Below are 25,360 nucleotides of genomic sequence, written 5' to 3'. Positions count from 1 at the left end.
CTTTGGAGGCCATGGCATGTGCTAGAACAGCGGTCCCCAACCCCCGGGCCTCAGACCGGTACCGGTCCGTGAGTCGTTTGGTACCGGGCCGCGAGAGTTGGGGCTCAGGTGTGAAATGTATGGTTTTCAGGGTTTTTATCGTTTTTCAGCGTTATTTTGTTATCGTTTTTATAGTTAACTCGGTTTTCCTGGGTCTTTTCACGTGTGTTATGAATAAATCTTCTTTTTTTCGGTACCGGTACTAGTTTTATTTTGTTGTATTTATCCGCGACACCTTAAAGGCCGGTCCGTGAAAATATTGTCGGGCATAAACTGGTCCGTGGCATACACTGTGGATGGTGGGACTACCCTTCCTTAAGAGACCAGTCGCATCAGCCTAAAAAATGCGTAATTGAAATGAGGTAATCACTCAGTCCGTTTTTTTAATGGCAGCAACCCTTCCTACTTGACTGGTCTTGATTTTGTATTCTATTTGATTGGATTTTGTCGTGTACACAAAACATAATGATTTGTACATGCAGGATTGTGCAAAGGTCTTGAGCCACCCCTGATTTCTTTATATACTGCTAGGAAAATGCAAGTGATCTATTCAAACATCCGAGAGCAAAAATGGAAATAAAAACAAAGAAAACTGAAAGTCAATATTTGCCGTGACTTCTTTTAATCTATGACACAGCTTGAATTCTTTTAAGCAAGCTTTTTTTGGCATTTTTCAAAGTAGTCTTCAGGAATAGTTCTCTGGGTGTCTTGAAGGACATCTAAAACTCTTCTTTGGATGTTAGCTGCTGTGTGTTTGGGATAATTACTATGCTAAAAAAATAAAGCAGTTGCTAATCAGACCCTTTCCTCATGGTATCACATGGTGGATCCAAATCTTACATTACTTTACTGCAGTTCTACCTACGCTGCAACTCTGCAAGTCCATCAGTTGTGACAAGATTAGGGCTCAAATTGTGATCATAAATATTTTGTACTTGTAAATCAGACTGCGTAGCTGTGAACTGAGTTTTATAACCTTGTAAATCAAAATATCTCAAAATGTTATGTTTGTGCGTCCACAGATGAGAGTTTCTATCTGTGTAAAAAAGATTTGTGTTCGTGAAAAATATTTACACAAGTTACAATTTTTTTGTTAGGTCTGTTTACAGATACAAAGGAAAAAACTATGTGTAAAACTTTGTGCTCAGGATCCCTCACTTGTGTGCGAGTTTCAACTTGCAAGTACAAATTTTGACCAGATTTTTTTTCCTTTCAGCTGATTGGTCAATGTCCACATGTGCTGCTCTCACCGCTAACTAGAGCAAAGCTCCCCAGCAGCACTGGCTGAAATGCAGTTGCAAACCATGACAGAGCCTCCACCATGTTTTATAGATAGCTGCAGACACTCACTGTGTTATCTTTGGCATTTTTATAGATTAAATAAAATACATGGGAAATAAACGATGTGTTGTTACACTTTATTACTAGCAGGGATAGAACTGGTTCTTTGCTAAGCTGCCTGTTATGTGTAGACTGGTTTATGCACTGAGTTAGGTGCCTTTTTTATGCTTGACTGACCTTCATAAGCCTGGAAACCTGTTGCTCAAGAAAACTTTGAAACAAATTACCAGAACGTCTGTGTCGTTAGAAGCAAAATAATAACATGTCCTCTCTCTTTTTATGTCTGTCACCTTACATCAAGATCTTTTTAATCACTAGAATCTTGAATTTTTTTCTTGCCATGAACGTCATCTTACTTAGCAACAGATTTATTTATTTTTTGCAGCCAGTAATGACATAATAATTTTTTTAAACATGTGCATAATTAATAACTCATGACTGATATTTCAATTACAGTGAGCAGCCTGTATTCGTAAATGTTCAAAAGAGAAATAAAGGTTGTCTGAGTGGGATCATTATAATCGGTTTTAACAGACTTGATTTCTTTTATGTACCATTTGTACAACAAACAACAACAACAACAACAGAGAGAAACCTTTTCATCATAAACTGGCGCAGGTAGAAGACATGAAGGTTTTTAAGGTGAAATATGCAAGCATAAATTACAACTTTAACCAGCATTTTGCACTTTAACCAGCAAAAGCAAGCTTGGACAAGCTTTTGTGTGTCTTGTTCACAAATAGATAGATCAGATCAAACAGCTTTAAGTCCATGTGGTTGTCTTACAGTGTAGACTTTACAAGTACTATTAATAGAGCCCATAAAACAGGAAAGGAAAGAGTGTGTCGGAAGCAGAAGACTTTTTGAGAGGGAACAACAGAGGAAGAATAAAAAAAACTTAATTTGATACCAATATGGTGTCATCAACTGTGAGCAGCTTATGGCCCTTAACATGCACTGAGATTTAAAGGGTGCTTGCAATTAGACAAGCAAACTCAGTAGTTCAAAAATAATACCAGACGGTCTTAATTTTCGCCAAAGTAATACTCTGACAGTACTGCTGCCCACCAGGACTAGTGCTGGGTAATGCTTTAACATCTTGAATATGACCGGTAACTACTTTAGTTTATGAACGAATAAATATTTAGTTAAACTAAGTATTTCTGGCACTGACCAGCAAGGGCTGCAACTATTAAACATAAAGTTAATTGGTAACACATTTCCCTACCTATTACTGTAGGACCAGGCTTTTTTTTTTTTTTTTTTTTTAATTTTTTTAAATTGGTCTTTTCCCTATTTGGCTTAAATAAGCCATCGTCTGTAAAAGCATGTCTAAAGCCACAAGAAGACCAATTGGATAACTGAATATGTTGATGGGCTAGCTGCGTGCAAGTAAATTACTCTAGAAATATGAAAATAAGCAGCCTTAGACTTATTACAGCTCACCACATTCATTTTGAACAGAATAAGCAAAAAATCAATAATCACATGGCGAGCCACGTTTAGCCTTCTGCATCATCATTGGATTCAGGTTAACCTTTGCATCGCTGTGTCAGTCATATTTACAAAATTCTGCTTAGCTAGCTTCTGTCACCTGACGACTCAGTGAGGACCTTCACAGAAAAAGTTAACGAAAACCAAACATAAATTTGTTTCTACCAACAGTAATGGGGGGGAAAAATTTTTTTTTTTTAAATCAACCTATAAGGAAAAATTGTTACTTCTGTTTATTTGCTAATGACCCAGATAGCAATTATCATTGCTGAAATTTGGTAAAATACATAATTAAAACATTTTTTTTTGATTGCGAAAACTCCTAGGGGGTCCTAAAGTTGCACTACCTTCAAAGTTAGCTAATTTACAGTATAGCATGAGGCTGTGCCCCAATTCTGAAAAGCGAGGTGATGGAAATGTACTAGGTGCACTGACCTCCATCTACAGACCTGGCTCATCCATACCAGATGAGTTCTTGGGCTGGTTCCTATCATCATCACTTGCCTGCAAAGATTAGAAACACATTTTTCCGAGCGCAAGTTGTAAACGCTTTTTCTTGGTGCATTCCTCATCTGTGGTTATTTAGTCTGCTGGGGGCCTGTTGTGACCGCAAAATGCTTTTCGTGCTCAGCTTCATCCACTGATGTGCTCCTTAGTGTTTGTAAAAAGCAATTTTCTTTTTCATGGAGTGGAGAAAATCTGCAAATAATAATGGTTTACATACCAGTTCAAAACAGGGCCAAAATGCAAATTGCTGAGTGGGTCTGTTAAACACTATGGTGTATCTTCATTAAAGCTTCAAAGTTGGAATTTCAGTCATTTGGCCCCTGACCAAAGTTTGTCACACACAACATAGTAGGAAAGTTAATTTCTGGAACAACCCCCTCTTTCCTGTCCTTGCTTACCCCTCTGGGTGCTTTTTTTGTTTGTTTCTAATCAAGAAGATTTGAAAGACTTGAACATATGAATCCTATTCAACATGTTATTCAAAAGTCCAAACTAAACTTGCAAATACTGTCATATCTTCGAAGTACAAAATGTGATTTTTGCAAAAAAAAATAAAAAGATACGTCACTGAAAAAAACCTTTTTTCAGTGCCTTTAGTGAGAAACATCATCCCTATGCTTTCTTTGCAAACTGGGGATTGCAGTATGTCTTAATTTGAGTCCAGGCTGACACATAATGAAGAAGCATTGGTGGGGATCACTCCGGAAAGATAAAAATTCACACACCCACACAAGCCCAAAAAGAATGCTATGCAGGTCCTCAATGACATCTGGAACCACTAAACTAATAGATTCAGCTAAACGTGTTTCAGTGTTGCTATATTTAAACTAGAGGAATCTTTGACAGGATACTTGAGGGATGATGCAGAGAAAACAGAGCCACCTTGGTTTCTTTTTCTCAGACACACTTAGAGTAAACTAGGGTTTGAACTCAAGAAAAAAAAACAACTCGCCAGTCTAGAGACATTCTCTTCATTTCATTTCTTGAACTACGCCAGTCACCGATGCGGTTTGTCGGCTTTGAGGAGCATTATGCTTTGCTGCATGACACACGGTTGCTCGTATCTAAATAATGACTCCCAATGAGACATTCCTGTCGGCCACCAGCAGACTCAGTTAGTTACACAGGAAGACGCCGGCATGCCATTCAAACCGCCCACTCACAATATGTCCATTTGTGGCGGAATAATAGCCTCACTTGTCCTCATCTGCCTTATAAATACCGCTGCGTAAACAAAAGTCGGAATAATAGCGTCTCTTTGACCGTGACAGAGATCCTAAAGATTTCAGCTGCAGCCATAATACCTTACAGCCATCGTTTAATCAATGATTTAAAGATAAACAAACCTTTTTTCGTAAATCATCTAAAAGACGGAGACAGAACTGTAATGTTAAACTTTTAAATCTTCAAATATTATATGAAAAGAATAAATTATGAACTCCACTCCACAAACTACTCTATCATAGTGAAAAACTTACCTCATCTAAACATGACTTTTTGTGGAATGCCAAATGTTTGCATAAACTAAGTTTATCTTGGCGTAGATATCTGACCCACATTATGCAACTTGTATGCGGTGAAGTTACAGAAGGGTCACAATTTAAAGGAAAAAACAAAACAAAAAACAACAGAGTGTCTTAGCAAGGTGTCGAGTGACCAACCCTGACAGCAGTTTTAATGGATCTTGGCACAGAGTATCTCCCTGAAACACTTCTGGATGGCTGAATACCATTCTTCCACGAAATATTCACTTTATTTGTTGTTTTGATGATGGCGATGGGGTGGAGAAAGCTGCCTAACAGATGTGGTCTAAAATCTTCCATAACTGTTCAAGAGGGCTGAGATCTGGTGGCAGCAAAAGGCCGTAGCATGAGTCACAAGATAGGAAAAATACATGCAGATCCACGCCAAAAAGCGAGGCAGGTGACGGGCTGAAATATGTATGAAACACACTGACAAGAGCAGAGCAGTTTTATATATTTATTGCATTTGGTAAGGTGTAATGTTTGGCGTCCACCTGCTCTCCATCAGAGGACAATCAGGAAAAAGTTGGTCTGATGAAGAGCATGTGTGCTCCAAACTTTACACCCTACCAAAATGCAATAAAAAGATAAAACCTGAGTTTTGCATGTGATCACAGAATGAGTCAAATATTGTAAAACCATGCAGCGACCTCTCTGGCCCCACTGATGTGTTCATCCTGGCAATGATCACTTTCATGACAAGATAACATAAAGTATTGATTTACAGTGATCTTTCCCTTATAAGGCAAGGGTCTCGAACCTGTGGCTCAGTGTGACTTTGACTCCAAAAAAAAAAAAATCGCTTGACCTGCAGCTGAACTTCAGTCAAAATTAAGCTGAAACTGGTCAATTTTTGAAAGTTTCACTATTATTTAAAGTTTTGAAGCTATATATTTTATTGATTATCAAAGGAGGCTACTTTTCATTTGACTGATGCCCAGAAACAAAGAAGTCTCAAAGTGGGTGGCATAGCTTTATTCTCAAAGTACCCCAAACAGGCTGGTAGTTAGGATTAACAGTTTTAGTATTTTCAGTACTATACTTTCTATAAAACCTACTTCTTTATTATTATTGTTATTATTTTAAAACACATGGATCAACAATATTATACATGAGCTAAAACTTAATATTGTTTTGCAGAAAAAGAAGAAATCTGGCAAAGCTGTGCAACCGTTTGGTTGTTACATTCAAGTCAAGCATTGAGGAGAGCAGGCGCTGCCTCGGTGAAGTGAGAAAAAAAATGAAACAATGTACAGATGAGCAGGACAGCATCATGTGCAAGTACTGCGTTTGGATGCAAAGTCCTTTTGCTGTTTTCCCTCCCTGCTGGTTGCCTGAACCATTTAGCTTAGTCATTAAAAGCTTATCTGCAGTAGCTAATATAAATGAACAAAACAGATATAACGCAGGCGCTCATGTCCTGTGCAGTAAGATACTGTTAACTGCTAATGTTACCCCAGAGATTGACAGTTTTCCCAGTGCTGAGAAGCAAATATTTGTTCATCCATTTTATTGTCCATATAAGGAAAACAGACCCCCAGTCACAGACCCCTTAGTCACCCTGCAGAAGAAAAAAGGAGGGGAACATGCTAGTATCTATTCCCTTAACATGACTTAACAGGAAGCTAGAGAGAGAATCAGAAATGGAGACCAGATAGCAGGGTGGGCAAAATGTGAAAAGGAGACGAAAGGGGTTACCCAATTAGTGACTGTGAAAAGGGTTTAAACAAACTGGAGTAAACAATTTAGCTGAAACAGGAAATGCCAATATCTGATACACAAGCTCCAAAAGGGCAAGAGAAAATTCCCTGGGGTGTCATCTGTCATCTGTCGCTGAAAATACTTCAGATTTCTTTTTTTCCCTGTGACAAATGTTTCTTATGATGCAGCGCTTTCCACAAAACACATTTCCTAACATTGAACCAGGAAGCATGTAGTGTTATTCAACAAGGTCCACCGTTAAACACGAAGTGGGGTCAGCACTGCACGGCACAATCGTCAGTCACAATGACGATGGAAATATTTAGATGCCAGTCAATCAGAATTAACTCTATCAAACAAAACAAAGCAAAACAAGTGTACACTAAAGGTGAAATATCACAGTTCTCTTAATGAGACGTGCTGTGGAGGTAGTGGTAAAAGAGGCCAAAGGAAGGGTCAAATTTCTAGATTTTTCCCCCTCGTTACTCATAAAAGCTCAGTTTATCTAAAATACTGCGGTGAAAATGCCTTTTTGTTGCGAAAGGTCGGAGGAGAATCGCCAGACTGCTTTTATGCTGACAGCATGGCAACAGTAACTCAAACACTTGCTACAACCAAAGTATGCAGAAGAGAATCTCTGAATGTACAACACATCAAACCACAATGAACCAGACGGCTTGTAGTAGTGGAAGAACAGGGAACTGAGGCTACGATTTCAAAGGGCTCAACAGAAAAGGACAGTTAAAAAAAAAAAAAGGGGGAAAATCTTGTCTGGTTTGGCGAGTCGATATTTCTGCTGTGACATTAAGACGGTAGGGTTAGCATTTGGTGTAAACAACATGAAAACATGAATCCATCCTGCCTTGTATCAATGATGATAGAATTTCTGAGCCATGTTTTCACCCCCTTGTTGCATCTATGCTACAAAGAATTAAGGCTAAATAGCAGGTGAGTGTAAATTGGCACTAAATAATCACAACTTTTAGAAACCTTGAGCCCATTTTGAGTCGTTGTGAGTGCAGAAGTGTCATGTATCATGACTTGCCATTTCCACCCCCTGAGGAAAAGCTGTTCCCTCCCAGTCCTTTTTGGGAAATCGCTGAATTATCTTTCCACATCCCTCTCCTGAACCTGCAGGTAAAAGCAAAGACAAAGACTGGTCAGTCATTACAGAACACTTTTAGCGCATTAACATAGATTAAACAGGCGCCTCTGTCAGTGCGCCCCAGGGCAGCTGTGGCTACAATGTAGCTTGCCATCACCAGTGTGTGAATGGGTGAATGACTGAATGTAGTGTAAAGCACTTTGGGGTCCTTAGAGACTAGAAAAGCGCTATACAAATGCAGGCCATTTACCATTTACCATGAACAGAAAAAAGTCATTACTGTATACGTATTTATGTATATAAGTCAACCAATTCAGCAACATGTTGATATGTAATATAACAATACCTCAATTTAAAGATTTCTCTTTATCAACAAATAACAAATGAAAGTCAGCATGAAAGGATGTAACGTGTAAAAAGGCCATTACTTGGTTTCTCCTTTATCTGGAAAAAAAACCCAAATCATCTGATGATTTCTAAGAAAAGTCACAACAGCCAGGAAGTGAGAAAGTGCTGAGCATTAATAACAAGAATTATTTTTACCTGTAAAAGGGAACTGAAAAAAAAAATCGTACTGAAAAAAAAATAGAAAATACATTTGTTAAAAGAAATTTAACATATTATGCGTGAAAGTCAAATAGGTTGAAAGGATGAGGATAAATGTATCAGAGAACTGGGGAGCAATTCATGCCAAACAAAACCGAGTTTGATCAAATCAACCCCTTCAGGAGCTGGAACTGTTGTCTGTTTTTCAGTATTTCCTCTTTTTTTTTTCTTTTTTTTTTTTTTTAGACAAGTCAGCAAATGTGGCTAAAATCACAACAGTACCAGTAAATTCTTTAAGTTTATTTCTGGATAACAGTTAATAATAATTAAAAAAAAACAACAACAAAAAAAAAAACACTACCTTATTAAATAAACATATTTAACCCCATGGAGAAAAATCTCCTCGGTTCCTTCAATTTATCTGCTTTAACTGAAGATACGCTTCAAATAAATTGAGTCGGTGTGAGACGGTGTGCTAAAAGAATCGAATCATGGTTGATGAATACCACCTATCTTTTTGTGAATGATCTTCCAGCATCGCTGCAGTATTATCACCAAAACCAATTCAATAACTCTGAAATGCATTCTTGCAAAGTTGGTGAAAAACTCGTTGTGGATAGAATAATGAAAAAAGTCCTGATGAGACTGAGTAAGGCAAGATGTTTAAGGAGGAATGCGTGTGTGAGAGAGACATGAAAATTACAACATTAACACAAAGCAGGCCTGTTTCAGTGATAGCGTATGGACAAGCAAATACTAAGACAACACTGAGCTTATGGTGTGTGTGAGAATACTTTAAGTTATTTATCAGTAAACTTCTACACGCTTTTATAGAGACTAAAAGCATTACAAACGAACTTTGTAAGCTTTTTAATTTCATCTTTTAACATCTTATTTTTGCCGTTTTGAGTTAATAAATGCTGGGTTAGCTCACTCGAATTCCCAGTTACGATCAGTAAATTACCACCCTAGGTGGTAATTTTGTCACTGAAGATGTCCAGTGAGGACAGTCTCCACTTAAATTCATATTATAAAAACCCACTGCTCCAAGCTAAAGTCCATAATTAATCTTAAATGCATATTACTGTGAAGTGACTACATGAAATTACTGAATGATCTGAAACATGTTGCCTCTGAAATAAACCCTGCCATTCACTTTTGTTATTTCCCTAAAGAAATTGTTGATGTTGGCAGGAAAGCATATATACATATGCAGTACAATGTAATGTACAATTCGATGTCATCCACACTTAGAGTACATAGTGGTGACAGAGAGCTGGATACCGATCTATAGCAGTTGTAGTGAACTTCCCATTAGTGAGGTTGACCATCTAGAGCTTTACCGCTGAAATAACTCCCTCACCGATTTCCCCCAGGACCCCATATGGCCGGGTCTTGCAAAACCCCAAAACCAAAATTAGATGCAATAATTCACTTATGCAAAAACAATATGTATGTAGGACTTGATATATGACTGCAGCATTCTTGTTTAGCAATGTTGAAGGCTAATAAAAAAAAAAGCAGCTTTTATCTAATTAGGGAAAAATTCCCCCCACTTAACATGCCAAAAACTGTTTCACAACATGCACTTTGTCACAATGTATTGCCTGACCCCATGACTTCATCTTCACGTTATTTTAACCTCTTAGTCACTCTCTGACAGTTAGGACACCCTTTCTATTCATCGGCCAAGAGAAAATTGCCTTTTATCAGGAGAGTCAGAATCAGAATCAGAATCAGAAACTTTATTGTCATTGTCATGAGAACAACGAAATTAAGAATGGTCCCCGATCATTGCATCATCCCTAGCAATATCAAAATATAAATAAAACAATAAAATTCAATAATACTAATAAGATATAACAGTAAAACATTCACATACATTCCCACACACATGCTTCAGACCGTGCATAGATTAACACAAGAGTGGCGTGATGGACATTTTTTTGTAGTATTCAGATGTGTTATTGCAGTACGAAAGAAACAGACAGAAATTGAATACATGTGTCTCGTTTTTTGGAATCCTTTTAACTAAACTGTATAAATAGCCCTACAGAGGTTTTTTTGTTTATGCAATCAGTAAAAAATGTTGTTTTTGCTGTCACATATGGCGCTGAACATTTTTTGTAGAATCTCGATAATTAAAACACACTTTGAAAATATTTTTGAATTTACTACATGGAAAAATTTAAAAACAAAAAAAATTCCACATGCCACAATCAAAAGCATGATGTAAGTATTGGCTAGCACTAAAATCATATAAAACAGTTACAATGGTTAGGGAAATCAAAACCAAACCATGTGCCTTTTAAACATAATTTATAACCTGCAACTTTAATTTCAGACAGTAAAAAAGAAAAAAAAAACCCTCAAGAAGCCACACAAGGACATTTCTGGATGGATTTGAGGATATTCCATCTTCGGATGTGTGAGGACACTGCACAGCATCGTATGGTAAATACAATCTGTCAGTGCTGTTAGGAAGAGCGCCAAACCATAAGCAGCACCTGTCAAGCTCAGCATAGGAATAAACAGGGAGGTTCTTCGAAAGTCTGCGTTTGTATGTGTACCTGTGCTGCAGCTAGGCTAGCAGCTCACGACAGCCTATCAAATATGGGTGTAACACTATGCATACTCCTCATGAAATGCACTCACGCCCTTTCAGAGACAATTACTGTCAGAGATCTATTTATGTCTCCATACTTGCTCTCCTGGGACAAGCTCCACTTGGAACGTTTCGACGCACCAGCTGCTGTCCGTCAGCGATAGCATGCTAGCCTTGATTCCTGCCAGTTTTATGGCGTGCCGAGTGTCAACTGACCTTGTTGCACGACCAGAATCTGTAACTGTCCTGCATACTCGGCACAGATTAACCAATCGGCCACCATTTGGAGTTCAAAAGTCAGATATCAGAGACTGTAAGTGAAAGATGGGCAAAGCTTGTGGAGATGAGAAATTATGTCTGTGAGCTCAGTGTGCACTTTTCTGATGAGTTTATGGTCTTTATCCTTATTTTATGTCTTTCTGAATACAATGTGATGTTCGTTTTTTTAAAATTGTTTTATTTATTTATTTATTTTAATAATGTTGGTCCCATCAGAGTCAGTTTGCATCACTATACAAATACATTTTGATGTGCAACAATTTCCATTTCTTTTCAAGGTTTTCCAGCCCCCCAAAAAAACCAAAAAAAACCCCCAAAAAATGCTGTGACTCAGCAAGCTATTCAACAGACTGCTTATGAAGCCCCTGTGTCACAGTTTGGCAATAGGTCATATGCCAAGGGAAGCAGAATTGCTTGAACAAACAGGGAAAAAAAAACCCCACTGCAATACATTATCGGAATGACATGAGATCCTACAGCTGCAGCATTCATGCACCAAGCGCCTCAAGCCTGCTGTCAGCAACGCCATGAAATGTAGACCGCTGCAAAGGACAGTAGGGCTGGGCCATATTATACCGTTCACGGTAATACCGGTATAATGTTAGGCAACGATAGGAAAATGAAATATCGCGATAGAATGGGAGTAAAACGCGCATGCGCAGTGCCTTTGTTTTCATACGCACATGGCCGATTGTTGAGTGAAACAGATGAACCAGAATTGGTTTGTAAAAATGGTGCAACTTCAGTGATGTGGAACTGGTTTGGTGTTTGTCTGTCAGATACACGACAAAGCACATTTTTTTGCAGAACATGCAAGCGGCCGTCGTTATTGTCGTATTTGTCGGACTAAGATGCTCTTAAATCTGGGAGTAATCTGGGTCCTAAACTCCGTCTCTTCAGGTCAAACAACACTGCAGCATCACTTAGAGTTAAAAACTGTCTAAATTCTTTCATCTTTAATAAAACGATCAGCATTGCTGCTTTACCAGGTGTAACTATAAAGTTTAACTTCCAGGCATCCATGAAAACAAAAGTTATTACATTTAACGGAGTTAGAAGTTAGCAGGAAGCTAGCGGAAGTTAGCTCGCTAGTTTCGCTAGTTACCTAAGCATGATATTGCATGTTCTGACTGAGAGATTTCTGAAAAAAATCAAACGTACAGCTCTGCTATCACTTCCAACATAAATGAAGACAGGAAACTAAACAGCAGTGACGTTTGTAGGGTTACTGAAGTTGGGCTAGCTGGTATATAATGACGTGCTACGTGATCGCTAGCGACACAGCTATGTTAGCATAACATAAACAGTGAAGCTGGAGGACGAACACTAACACTTTTCCACTTATAAAAGTTAACGTGAAGGTTCTTCATGGTTAGAGACAAATGCAATCGCATGGCAGGGTGCTGTAAACGGACCAAACTTCAGTCAGGAGAACAACTGAGATAATCCATCCACAATACCAGGTTAGTCATTAATATACTGCAACAACATGGGAATAGAGCAGCTGCCAGAGAATTCAACATTAATGAATCAATGGTACAGAAGTGGAGGAAGCAAGAAGAATGAGTTTAATAAAGTTTGATTTATCTGACTGCTTTGTTTCGCTTAATGTGCCTTATAATCCCGTGCACCTTATGGTCCGAAAAATGCGTACTGCACACTGCAGTTTAATGTTGCAAAGCACCTCTTTTTAACTTCAGTGGATATTATACATGGTTATGCTCAGGATATGTCAGCCCATTTCTACTGGAAATGCCTTTTGGTTAAACTTTCAGCAAGGAATTTGCATTTGCACTGTTACATTTTTATAAAGCTTTAATGTACATAAAAACCAGCTTCTTGTTTAAGTGAAAATAAATGGAAGGTTGTCTTTTTGCGCTAGTAATGTTGTGGAGTTGTATTTTGTCTCGCATCAATTATATCGTCGGTTATATCGTTATCGCAAATTTTCAAATATATATCGTGATAAATATTTTTGGCCATATCGCCCTGCTCTAAAGGACAGCAACTAATTTATCATGCTGAAGCACTTTGGCCTTAATGGGACTGATGGCCTGGATTCGGAATTGTATGCAGAGTATTGCGCAAAGGTTTTAGGCACTTGAGATGTTTAGATTAATTCAGAAACATGCAGGGAGAGTCAAAAATTATCTTCAGCCACAACAAGTTGAAGGAGACCTGCAACACAGACGGTATGGGGTGGGGGCTGTGGGGGGTAAGCCTTAATCTAACATCACACAAGCTATGTACAAAAGGAGGCAGAAGACAGTGAGACTGCCTAAGTCAATGGTGCTGTTTGAGTTGACTGGAACCACTTAGGGAATGGATTTAACCTCACACTCAGGTAACGTCCTGCTATCTATCTACCAGCTGCTGTTGCATGAGAGCGAGAGAGAGACAGCCACAGACATGTTTATTTCCTACTTAATGCATTAAGAGAAAGTAAAACGTGCTCTGCGAGCTGAAGAGCCTCATTCACATACAGCGATCAACAACTTAGTCTGCGTCTCATGTGCTCTGCAACACGCTCTCCCCTCACACGCGCTCAGATTAATACCAGAATACGACAGAGCAGTGCAGGAAATAGCTAGCCCCTGCATGAACTCATTTACATTAAGCATTCATTTTTTAAAAATCAATCAAACAGACAGAAACTCCCTCGGTCTGCTTTTTCTCATTTTGAAATGCTGAATGTATCAAATTCCCACATGCATTCATTCAAAAAGACTGCAAAGGTGTGAAATACAAACTATTGCCTTGACTGGCAAGTTGTGCAGGCTATCACTCTGGTCATCATTGGCCCTGAAGTTCATTGGCAAAAACCCTAGGACCCACCTGCGAAGTTCTTTAAAAACACTGTGCATGCGTAGCAAGGAAAGCTGTGTACCACTGATACCAAGTCAGAGAGTTAAGTGACAAAAATAATTTGCGTCATTAACTTAGAAAGCATTGATGTTTTCCATTTACAGGCTAAAAACAAAGAGAAGCCTGATGTTGTTTACACGGAAAAGCATGTGCAGATATATCATGGCTTGTGCTGGTAGAACACCAGTCTGCCTGACTGTTACATCTTCAGGTTTTTACAGCTCCTCTAATTGAAATCACATGCTTCGAGTCCTCCAGGTTCTAATTTTCAACCGCAGATGAAAATAAATGACAGAATTCCTCGCATTCCACGAGGCTGCACTCTCGTATTAAAACAAGCCGTGCTTTCAAATATGGCCCCCCTGATAACTATAAAGAACCCCATTGGAGAGGATAATAGAACCCAGGCCTGAATGCGAACATGCTAATTTGAACATCCGCTGGCACGACACGAGGGGAGGATACAGTCCAAAATCAACGCATGTTTATTTATTTATTTTACAGTTTTTTGGCATGTACTAAATATGCCCAAGCCTTTCCAGCTCAATAAAGCACAACCTCCGTGTGGTATGGCCCAACAAGAGGGCTGGAAAAAAAACAAACAGAAAAAACAAAACGTGAAATAAACGATACATACAAATAATAATTTTTAAATGTCTTTGGGGACTAACTTACTAGGAACATTAAATATTGGTGAAACAGCCTTTACTAAGTGTTTAATAAGGAGATATGTACATTCCAGAAAAAACATTAAAAGCATAGATCTCGTAAACTGACACTTCGACGCCAGCAAACTCTTATCAAGGGTTTGTGGTACACGGTAACAGCTTATAAAAAAACAAAAATATTCCAAGTGTCCAGGAGAAAGGGGGAAAAAAACGTGGCTGTTCCTGTTTGTTGTCTTCCTAAAATCCTTTATGTTTAGCTTTAAACTGACTCCTTTCTTTGTAGTTTGTAGCTAATTTGAAAAAGCCCAGTGATTTGTTTGACAAGCGTAAAAAAAGGATCATCATTTGGTCAAATCTAATCGGCCACTTAAGCAATCCTTACGCCTTGATTATAGTCCACTTTGGACACAAATGGCTGGAGACTCAATGGCTGAGTAGTCATTCCTTTTACACTTCTTTGAAGTCTCCTTCAAGTCCACCGCCTGGGGGCGCATGCTCAGTTGGTGCATTGGAATATATATTCTCCCCGGACGAGTCCACGCAGTCACACAACAGGCTAGCACATCTGAACCAGGCAATTTTTTTGCCCCGAGGACCAAAGTGGATACTAGCAGACACGGAAAGTATAATCTCGCCTTTAAACTAAACTCTAGATTTGCTAGAGTCAGTGCGGTCAGTGGTCACTGACACAATTGCAACAGGTATTTTGTTTGTAAATGCAGAAACTCGAGAAATCTGTGGAAATATTTAGAAAACAGTCATCACACTCAGATGGCGAAATGATCACTTTTCGACTGCCTAGTTTGAAGCGCCCCTGTCAATGACCCGGAGTGTTATGTAAGCAGCCTGAAGCTCATGCACGATAATATTTGATGTAAAATATGATCATTGTTTAAAACGTTGCTTAAAACTGACTATAAATGTAAATAGTTGCAATGCAAATCACAAAGGGCAAAAGATTCAAGTCGCTATCTCAGAGGAGATGTAAGAGGTGGCACGGAAGTGCTGTAACACCGTGGCAATCCCCATCGCTTTGTGGGCAGCTCAAGAAATACAATATTTTGGATTTGATATTGGATCTGACTCTACATTGGGTATTGATTAAATCTATGGGCGATTTTACTGAACAGAAAACTGTGACAGGACGAATGAAGAAATGCTTTAACTGTTCTATTATTAACTTGAATACATTTCTCACAGTTCACTAAATTATTTTTATAGGGATTATTAAATTCTATAGCCATTCTGCAGAGTTTCATGCAGTCTTTCTCCACACACACACACACACACACACACACACACACACACACACACACACACACAGAAATATGTGACTTAGATCGAATGAACCTAATAATTTATTACTCAGTTGCGTGATTTAGCACAGTCCCAACAACAAGTGAAAAAAAAAAGTTGTTAGTCTTTCTTGATTAGAGCAGATGTTTCTCCTCTTAAAAAGAAAAAAAAAAACTCAATTTATCTTTCTGATTTATCTTCCTGCTGTTACTGTTGATAAAATACAGCCAGATGCTCATTTTACCATGTATGGAAAAGGCCACCAGTGGACTCTGCCAGTTTACGTAACATGCACGTCACCGTCTAACCTCATTTTGGCCCAGGCACTTACACAGGTGGACCATTCTGGAACGGGTTCACAGGTATGGCTAATTCACTTTCTGTCACTTTACTATCACTACCCGAATATAAGGAGAAATTCCATGCATAAACCTAAAAACGTGATTTACTTTAAGCTATTACAGTGAATATATAATCATCGTTTAAGCACAAACATTCTGCTGGATCTGCTCCATCCATAAGAGTTTAGGTTGACAATATAGTCTCCAGATGTGAGGAAATATGGCTATGGTAGCAATCTTCTTTATTCAAACAGTCACAGTGTGGGGAGCAGCTCCCATTGTCTGAATAGCAACACAGTCGACGATGCTCAGTCACAGTTAACCTGAAGATAAACTTGTTTTAAAATCCTCAGCTACTATAGAGGTCTCCTGTATGAAAACATTTGCATGCAAATTCTGTAAAAGGCCAAATCTTTCCTGTAACATCATCATCGTAGTACACGGAGGCCCAGATTGACCTCAAAGTTGACCACGATCAGGAAACTAACTTGTTCTGGATGTCCTGTGTTCAAGATAGGCAAAGAAGTGAGCTTTGGTTTTATTTGCATGGTGAAAGGGTACCACAGATTAGACAACTGTTGATGTCATAATTAGCTGAGATCAACAGCTAACTCAGGAAGCTTAGTACAAACATGCAAAAAGATAAATTCCCTTTAGGTCATGCCCAGGTCAAAAGCCAGGAGAGGAGCTTTAGACAATTACAGTCAGTGCAAAAGAAAGTTTTCACAAGAATCTGTGAATTCCTGTGAAAAACTAACCTAGCGGCCAAGTGCTGCTAATCAAATGCACTTAATTGACTGGTCATTAGCAAGTGTGACTATAAAAGCAGAAGTTTTGGCAGTTTGCAGGTGTGGAGTATTCAGTTGTGTGTTAACACAATACCACAATCTTCCCAGGAGTCCCAGTAAATTCATCCCAAGGTCAGACCGTGCAGTGCTAACCCGAGAGCTACAGCCTCCACAGACGTCAGTTAGCATGTTAAATGACAGTTCATGACAGTACAATTAGAAACAGACCGAATAATTACGGAGATTAGAGAGACCTTCTCTCTAAAAAAGAACAACACAGCTTACGTTTGCAAAGTTGCACCTGAACAAACCGCAAGACTTTTGGAACAATGTCCTGGACTGACGAGACCAAAGTAGATATGCCCGGCCATAATGCACGGCACCATGTCTGGTTTAAACCAAACATGTCAGCACACACAGTTCGTACCAACTGTCAAGCACAGTGATGGAGGCATGATGATTTGGGCTTGTTTCCAACCACAAACACCTCTGTATACCAAAGTACTCTAGATTCACGTGAGAGCATCTGTGTGACAGTTAAAGCATGGCCAAAACTAGGTCATGTAGCAGGACAATGATCCCAAACACAGCATCAAAGAATGGCTGAAAATAAAAGGATCAAGGTGTTTCAATGATCCAGTCAAAAAACCAGACCTCAACCTTGCTGAAATGCTGTGTTAGCACCTTAAGAGAGTTAGGCATAGGCCACTTCAGTGAGAGAGAGCTTGATAAAGTAATACAGAAAATCTTCTAAAGGTGATTCAAGATGGTGAATCACGTGGAGCACTTGAGTTTCTTACAGGACCTGCATAGACCCTTTGAAAGCTTTTCACATGACAGCAACTTCCTCAAATGTGGATTACAGTTTTGTCCGCCTCCTCTCTGCTCACAGCTTGAAAGCTTTGTTTTCCATCTCAAAGAATAATTTAAACCAGTTTCGATATTCCACAGACAAGTGGTCCCCAGTGGGTTTCTACAAACTACATAAACATTTAAATATACTAATCAGTCAAATTCTCACCAGTTCCACTTTCACTCAGCTCATGAAAACTAAAAGCTGTGCTGCTCTCTTATATTAATGTCTTACTCATGATTCGGGCGGTGCATGTGGAGGCAGTTCCATCCAAAGAATTACTCCCTTTTCTAGCTTTCATCAAACAATTAGGTGCAATTTCTTTTACAGCCTTCGGTTACATGTGTTGATATAATTCTTGAGACTAGTTTGTTTATAACAATGGCAATACATACACACTGAGTTTATTTGGGATCAATACTGTACCCATTCCAATGTTTTACAGTATTTTGTGTGGATCGAGCTGTATCCTACCAACCCATTTCATCTGTCTCAATATATTTATCCTTAAAATGTCACAGTGAAAATGGTTCCTGCCATGAACTTTACTGTAATTTGCATAACCACAAAAATCACAATGCTCTAATTGTTTAACACCTTTCAACACACTGTGACTGGGGCAACAGGAGCCAGTGGAGTTTCCCTACATATCAGTTTTAAACTTCAACGGAGAGGAAGGAACTCCCCCATTGTGGTCAGGGTTCTTTCCACCACAAAGTTTAATTCCAAACGAGGCGCTGCCAAATGTGGAGCCCAAAAGAAAACAATCAATGGAGGCAGCGAATCCAAGAGTAAAAGCAGAAGTGAGTCAATTCCACATCTGCCATCTTACTCAGTGCAAGAGCCATAAACTCAAAACTTTGTTAACAGACAGTCTCTCTTGGTGATGAAAAATGCAAGGACTGGTAATCAGGGTGCAGGAGAGCCTAATTTTTCTGCTTACATAGGGACCTAAAAGGATTTCAGGATTACAGGAGCAGTGTCACAAATGTTAAAGTTGAAACAAATATTTATTTTTATCAAGTAACTAATTATACACTGGAACAGCAGATATTAAAAAAGATGGATATTAAAGGTGTAACCTGTAATTAACTTTTCTAAATAAAATAAAATAAAAATAAACACTTGAATCGTTATAAATCTTCTCAACGACTGGCTGTTTTGTGTTCCCCTCATTAAGATAGATGACAAAAATAAAGAACTGTGAAGTGCGGATTAATGTTGAGACGATTTATATTCTCCTGTCCTTGGTAACCATTATTATCTTGTCACTAAACTAGAAGAAAAATGGAGAAAGTCACTGCAAGCCCATTTTGAAATTTATTATTCACAAACCTCAAACTTTCAGCAAATTTTTATAAAAAAACAACAACAACAAAACAAACAAAAACAAAGAAAAAAAAAAAAGAGTTTTCCAGAAACACAGAGCCAGCCACCATTTTCAATGTGTTTGTTACCACTAACAACAAAACAGACCACATAACTTACAAAGAAAAACGACACATGGCAGCACTTTATAATCCACATACATCATGAAATTAGCATCCCTGAACATCAGTGGAGCTTACTAATCTAACATCACCTACACAGGAATAAATGCCTTCCAGATAAAGCTATGTCAATATTGCAACAAAGTTTGTAATAAAGGCCTAGTGTGTCTTCGTCCCAAACTGTTATGCACCCATAGCTCAGTTCAGTCCTTCCTGTGCACATTCACTGTCATAAATGAATTCTCAGTACTGTGCAAAAGCTTTAAGGCATCCTTCATTTCTTTATATTCTGCAAAGAAAATAAGAAAAAGGCGCAGTAATCATAACAGTTCATATTTAGTATCACCACCTTTATACTCCAGATCTGGCCCTTTAGTTGACCCATCTAATGTTCCTCACACACAAATCATCACAGTGGAAGCCATTCATAACAAAGGGAAAAGGGGAAAAAGGCTGGGGTATGTAATTACACAAGAACTGGGCTGAAAATCAGATTAGAGCAGACACATTTGAAATTCTTAGTCCAAATTTGCATTTGTCACGCTATAAGATCATCAAGTTGCACAGAGAAGGTCAGGAGAGAGGTACAACAGTGAGCCTCTACAGCCTTCTGTAAAACACAGTGGAGGCTCTGTCATCTGAATTTCAGCCATTGATCTGGGGGGGGAGGGGGTCCTGTCAAAATTGATTGAATTATGAATACAGAAAAATGCCATGAAGATCTCGAACCAGCATACTATTCCATCTGGAAGCATCTGATTGGCAGGGGCTTATTTTGTAGCATGAAAATAATCCCAAACAACAGCGCCACTGCATTAAAAGCATACATGAATAACGGACAGTGGAATAGCATCAGTCTCCCCAGAGCCCAGACCTATGTAATGTAATGTAATATGTAATGTAATGTAATGTGTGCGTGTTAGTCCCCGTAGGGAAATAGTTCCTCTGCATTTAACCCATTCACCCAGTGAAGCAGTGGGCAGCCACCAATGCAGCGCCCGGGGAGCAGCGTGTAGGGACGGTACCTTGCTCAGGGGTACCTCAGGGTAGCCGTTCAGTGGAGTCGAACCACCGACCTTCCGATCATGGGGCCACCACTCTACCTACTGAGCTATCCCTGCCTGTGACCTCAACCCATTTCCATGTATGATTATGCAAAAAGAAACAAAGGATAGCTCAAGACATAGCACAGTAATATAAATGTAAAAGCATTGTTTTTTTGTGATAATATGCACTTAATGATAAAATGAACAGCCCATGTCAATCAGCCCCACTGAACAAACTGCCTGCGTCATTTTTTTCAAACCTAATTTGTTTTATTATCAAATTCCTGGTAAGAAAGTTTTTGTTCCAAATAGAAAAAGCTCCAGGAAAAGTTCTATATTTCATGCAGTCTCTAACAAGCTCCTTAACTACGCAGGCATAAACAGAAGACAAGAAGGAACCACAAAGCTACAGATGTATGACTGCATGTCAAATAGTGCTCGAACTTGAAAAAGGATGTGATTCTGTAGATGAAACTACAACCCTACGTGGTGCCGATCAACACAAGCAAAACAAGAAATGGTCTAATGGCAAAGTTAAGCGAAAGTTTAGGAAGACAGCCATTAAGATAAACCTGAGAAGCAGCAATATATGCTGTTTATAAAGCATTTCCAACCTGATCGAATAACTGAGCAAAAAAGGGGACAAAAGATTGAAACTCTTAACAGTAAAAGTGACATCCTTTTTAAAGAAAGGCCAATGTGCTTCCCTTGAAAGTGGGTTCAAAAGGCAGCACAAACACACTTGTTAAAGGTTGCAACAAAAAGTCAATTCATGGAAGTTTTGGACAGAAAAAAAACTGGCATGGAATTATTGCTGGTTGACCTATTAAAAAAAACTTCCATCTAACTATTTTTCCAAAATTTCCATGATACTGATATGAAGACAACTTACTGTGTTTTTCCAAATATACTTAAGTTTATAGTTACAATTTAGATCAAATTTTCTAGTTGGCAGTAGGGCTGCCACGATTTGTCGACCAGTCACGATTACGTCGACTATCAAAATCGTCGACGACTGATTTAATAGTCGACGCGTCGTTTGAAGCTTTGTAAGATCACAAAAGACGCAGGAATAAGTGGCAGGATTTAAGAGTGTAATAACGGACTGAAACAGAAGATGGCAGCATTGCATGTACAAGGATGTCAGCTACCGTTAAACCCCGAAGAAGAAGAAGAAGAAGAAGAAGAAGAAGCAGCTGTGTCCCAGAATTCATAGCGCGGCCCAGCGCAGTTTCCAACAATGGTGGCAGCTAGTTGGTTTTACTCTTATTATTCTTTCTGGGTCACAAAATAAACGTTTAACATATTTTCAGGCGAGAATGTAGCTGTGTAAACCTCAAATATCGGCTCAGTTTATCAAGACACCACATATTTTCAAAAGCGCTCCGACGTTTTCGGAGACATCTGTTACCCACTAGCTCGTTAGCGAGCCGGGGGCTAGGCTCACTAGCGCCGTGAGAACACCGGACTCCCCGCAAATCGTTTTCAAACCCACCGCCGTCTTTCACTCCTCAGGTTAAATATATATGAGTCACTTAGATAAATTAAAAATGTTGTTGTATGGCTTTTTTTTTTTTGGTATTTTATTTGTTCCTGAGTAAATCGGTTTGGCTGAGATTAAAGTTATAGTTTTTACACAGCTGAATAAACGTCAAGCAGACAACTGATTATCAGAAGTGTGAGATGCTCCAGAATATACTCCGGTGTCCTGTTATATTTTAGATAGCAAGGAGTTTATTAAACTTCACCGAAACAATCTGCAAATTTCATTAAAATTTAATAAACTATCATCTTGTCTTTATTTTTAGTTAGTACAGACCTTAAACACTTAAAGCTGTAAGCTAATGATAGTTATATAAGAGCAGATGCTGCTGGTGCAATAAGCTGTAGTTTTACGTCCAATGGATGATGATCTGATTAGTCGACTAATCGCAAAAATAATCGGTGACTAGTCGACTATCAAAATAATCGTTTGTGGCAGCCCTAGTTGGCAGCTTCGCATTTCTTGCATAACTGGAAGTTATGTTTGTTAGAAATAAACCAAACCCCAATACTCTCCCATTTGCCAGGTTACAGCTTCTATATTGCACTATTATTAAAGCTGGGAACAGCCATTTATCCTTGATAGAGATCTCTGAGATACACATTTGACGTCTACATCTAACCACATTTTACTCTTACAACTAGCTGAGCATCATTCCCATTTGGGATATTACGGGAATCTCATCAACCCAGCAACCGGCTGAATCCATGCCATCACTGATTGCCTAATCAGACATGTAGGTAAACCTAATAGAACAGAACATAAGAAACTTTTGCAACACACCCACTGATGACATTACAATACAAAACCCAACGTGGCTCAAATAGTTGGCAGTTCGTCTTGTAACCGGAAGGTTACAAGATATGGCAGCCTCGCTTCCCTCCACCAGTGTGTGAATGTGAGAGTGAATGAATTGTGGAATTGTACAGTGCTTTGAGGGCCCCGAAAAGCACTATATAAATGCAATCTATTATTATTATAATTCTTGTAAAACCACTTGAAATTAAAAGAGAAAACCTTTGCTTCTGTTTTGCCAGGAATGCTCTTATCTAGTCTGTATCTTGAAACCAGCCTTAATGTGTTTCTGCTGACCGCGATCCCACCGTAATCAGAGAAACAGCTTCTGTGTGCAGTAATGTTGTGGTCATCATTAAAAGAGAAAATCCAAGAGGGGAAATACTGCGGAACCCAAAGCTTTTCCAACTTATAAACTACTCCCTAACTATGCTCAGAGTTGTCACTCTTAGGCTGAACTAACAAGTGGATGGACTCTGGCACAGAGCTTTCCAGGCAGTAGCAGAAGGTTTCCAGTGTGTGGCCTCAGAATTAAAATCTTGCATTTTGCAGATGACGTGGTACTTGTGGCTTCACTGAGCAGTGACCTCCAGCTTGAGGAGAGGAGGTTTGCAGCCGAGTGCCAAGCAGCAGGGATGAGAATTAGAGAATGAGAATTGTTTATGTACATTTCTAAACTCATTGATGGAAATGAGCTGCAAGTGACCTGAACAGTATGGATACAAAAAGCAGAAATAAGCTTCCTGTGAAGGGTGTCTCAGAATCAGAATCAGAATCAGAAACTTTATTGTCATTGTCATGAGAACAACGAAATTAAGAATGGTCCCCGATCATTGCATCATCCCTAGCAATATCAAAATATAAATAAAACAATAAAATGCAATAAATAAAATAGATAGAATACTTAAAATACTAATAAGATATAACAGTAAAACATTCACATACATTCCCACACACATGCTTCAGACCGTGCATAGATTAACACAAGAGTGGCGTGATGGACATTTTTTTTGTAGTATTCTGGGTATTATCAGTGATCAGGTGAAGATGTTTTTTGGATGTTTTGGAGAGCCACTACTCCTCAAAAAGAGCCAGTTTAGGAGGTCTGAGCATCTAGGATGCTTCTTGGATACCTTAGCGAGAGGAGGCCCAATTCGGCTAGCTTGGGAATGCCTCTGTATCTCCACATATTAGCTGGAAAAGCTCTGCTCTGCTTGGACTGCTGTCCCCACAACTCAGACAAGGAAGAGTCCAAAAACAGATGGCTGCGTGGACTCATATTACTAGTATGCCTGATAATCACACATCTAAAGCTGCAGACTTGCATCTATCAGGGTACCAATAGCATTATCCTATCTTTAAAAGATAGCAGTAGATAGAAGTATTTTGCTCTTATGGAAGGTCTTCTTTCTTTGTTTTGTTTTTTTCCAGGACTGTGCTTGTTACATAAGCCGTTGCCCAATGTCCAAACTCGAAAATCCAGACCGTAGAGTTTGGGCTCTGTGTCTGTGAAACACATTCCAAAAGCAGTTTGATTCAATAAAAAGTTATGATACACCACCAATAAATTGTTTCAGAAAAGCAGCTGGGCAGATGTCTCTTTTTCACTTGGCAAATTGCAATTTATGGGGAACCGCATGCCAAACCGTATATAAACCTTTGCCAGTAAAGGGAAACAGCGCCTTAATGCAAAAGGAAAAAGCCAGGATACACTGCGGGTTCGATACAGGCTGCATCCTTCAAACGAGGCGCTTTCACATTCCAACTCATTCGTGAAAATAATTCCAGGGTTTATGGCTCATGACACTAGCCCCCAGGGACACAGACTCAGGTCCAATTTCTAAAAGAGGAATCTGCCGGTTATATTCCTTGCTATCAGACTGACGACTGCACATAATTTTTTATATTTCAGAGGTACGTAAATGACAAAAGTGTGTGCCAGCTATAGGTTCAACCAACAGCAACAAACTCTGGATTTAGAAGGGGCCAAACTTCAGTGTTTTATTGCTTGTTTTAAATCACTTCAGTCTGGTGGACCAATCGCACAATAAGTGTGATCTGAACTATATTTCATGAATTGGGTCATCTGCCTGGTAATGAAAATATCACAAATAGTCTAGCTGGATTTATGTTGACACTCAGGGGACACAGAAAAGAAATAAAACAGCAATTTAAGCAAGTTACTGAAACTGGGTCATGCGATTCCAAAGAAAAACAAAAAGCAGACCTAAGTAACAAACAACAGCATACATGTGGAATTATGGTAAACAAAAAATACAGTGTATGGTATTGCAACTTCAGCCTTACGTACTTGCATGCATGAGCTTGCATTAGAAAAGCTCCACTGCCACCAATTTAAATACTTACCTGACTTTAAAAGCATTAATGTCATACTATTACAATAATAACCAACAGCAATTCATTATTTTAAAAGCTGGAGTCTAATTTTACTACAAACTGTGAGCCAGCCTAAAACTCAACAGATTGTGGGCTCTGTGTTATTTCTAGCAGATCCATTCGTAGTAATCTAACAAT

The 25,360-nt window shown here is 38.9% G+C and overlaps 1 protein-coding gene across 3 annotated transcripts in view; it reads right to left on the bottom strand.

The window, feature by feature from the left end:
* Positions 1-25,360, bottom strand: part of sbf2 (SET binding factor 2) — a 110,107-nt gene that overhangs the window by 82,841 nt on the left and 1,906 nt on the right. For 2 of the 3 annotated variants that reach the window (XM_085402292.1, XM_085402308.1), the window contains exon 2: positions 7,651-7,736. The exons of the other annotated variant lie outside the window; for it this stretch is intronic. In XM_085402292.1, the coding sequence (XP_085258418.1) occupies positions 7,651-7,736 (86 nt within the window). The remainder of the gene's footprint in view (positions 1-7,650; positions 7,737-25,360) is intronic. 3 annotated transcript variants of the gene reach the window in all.

The sequence above is a fragment of the Rhamphochromis longiceps genome, linkage group LG1 (genome assembly GCF_057381845.1).
Source record: "Rhamphochromis longiceps isolate RC_006_pf linkage group LG1, R_longiceps_female_GT1.1, whole genome shotgun sequence".
Lineage (NCBI taxonomy): Eukaryota > Metazoa > Chordata > Actinopteri > Cichliformes > Cichlidae > Rhamphochromis > Rhamphochromis longiceps.
This window is presented reverse-complemented; position numbering and strand designations above follow the sequence as displayed.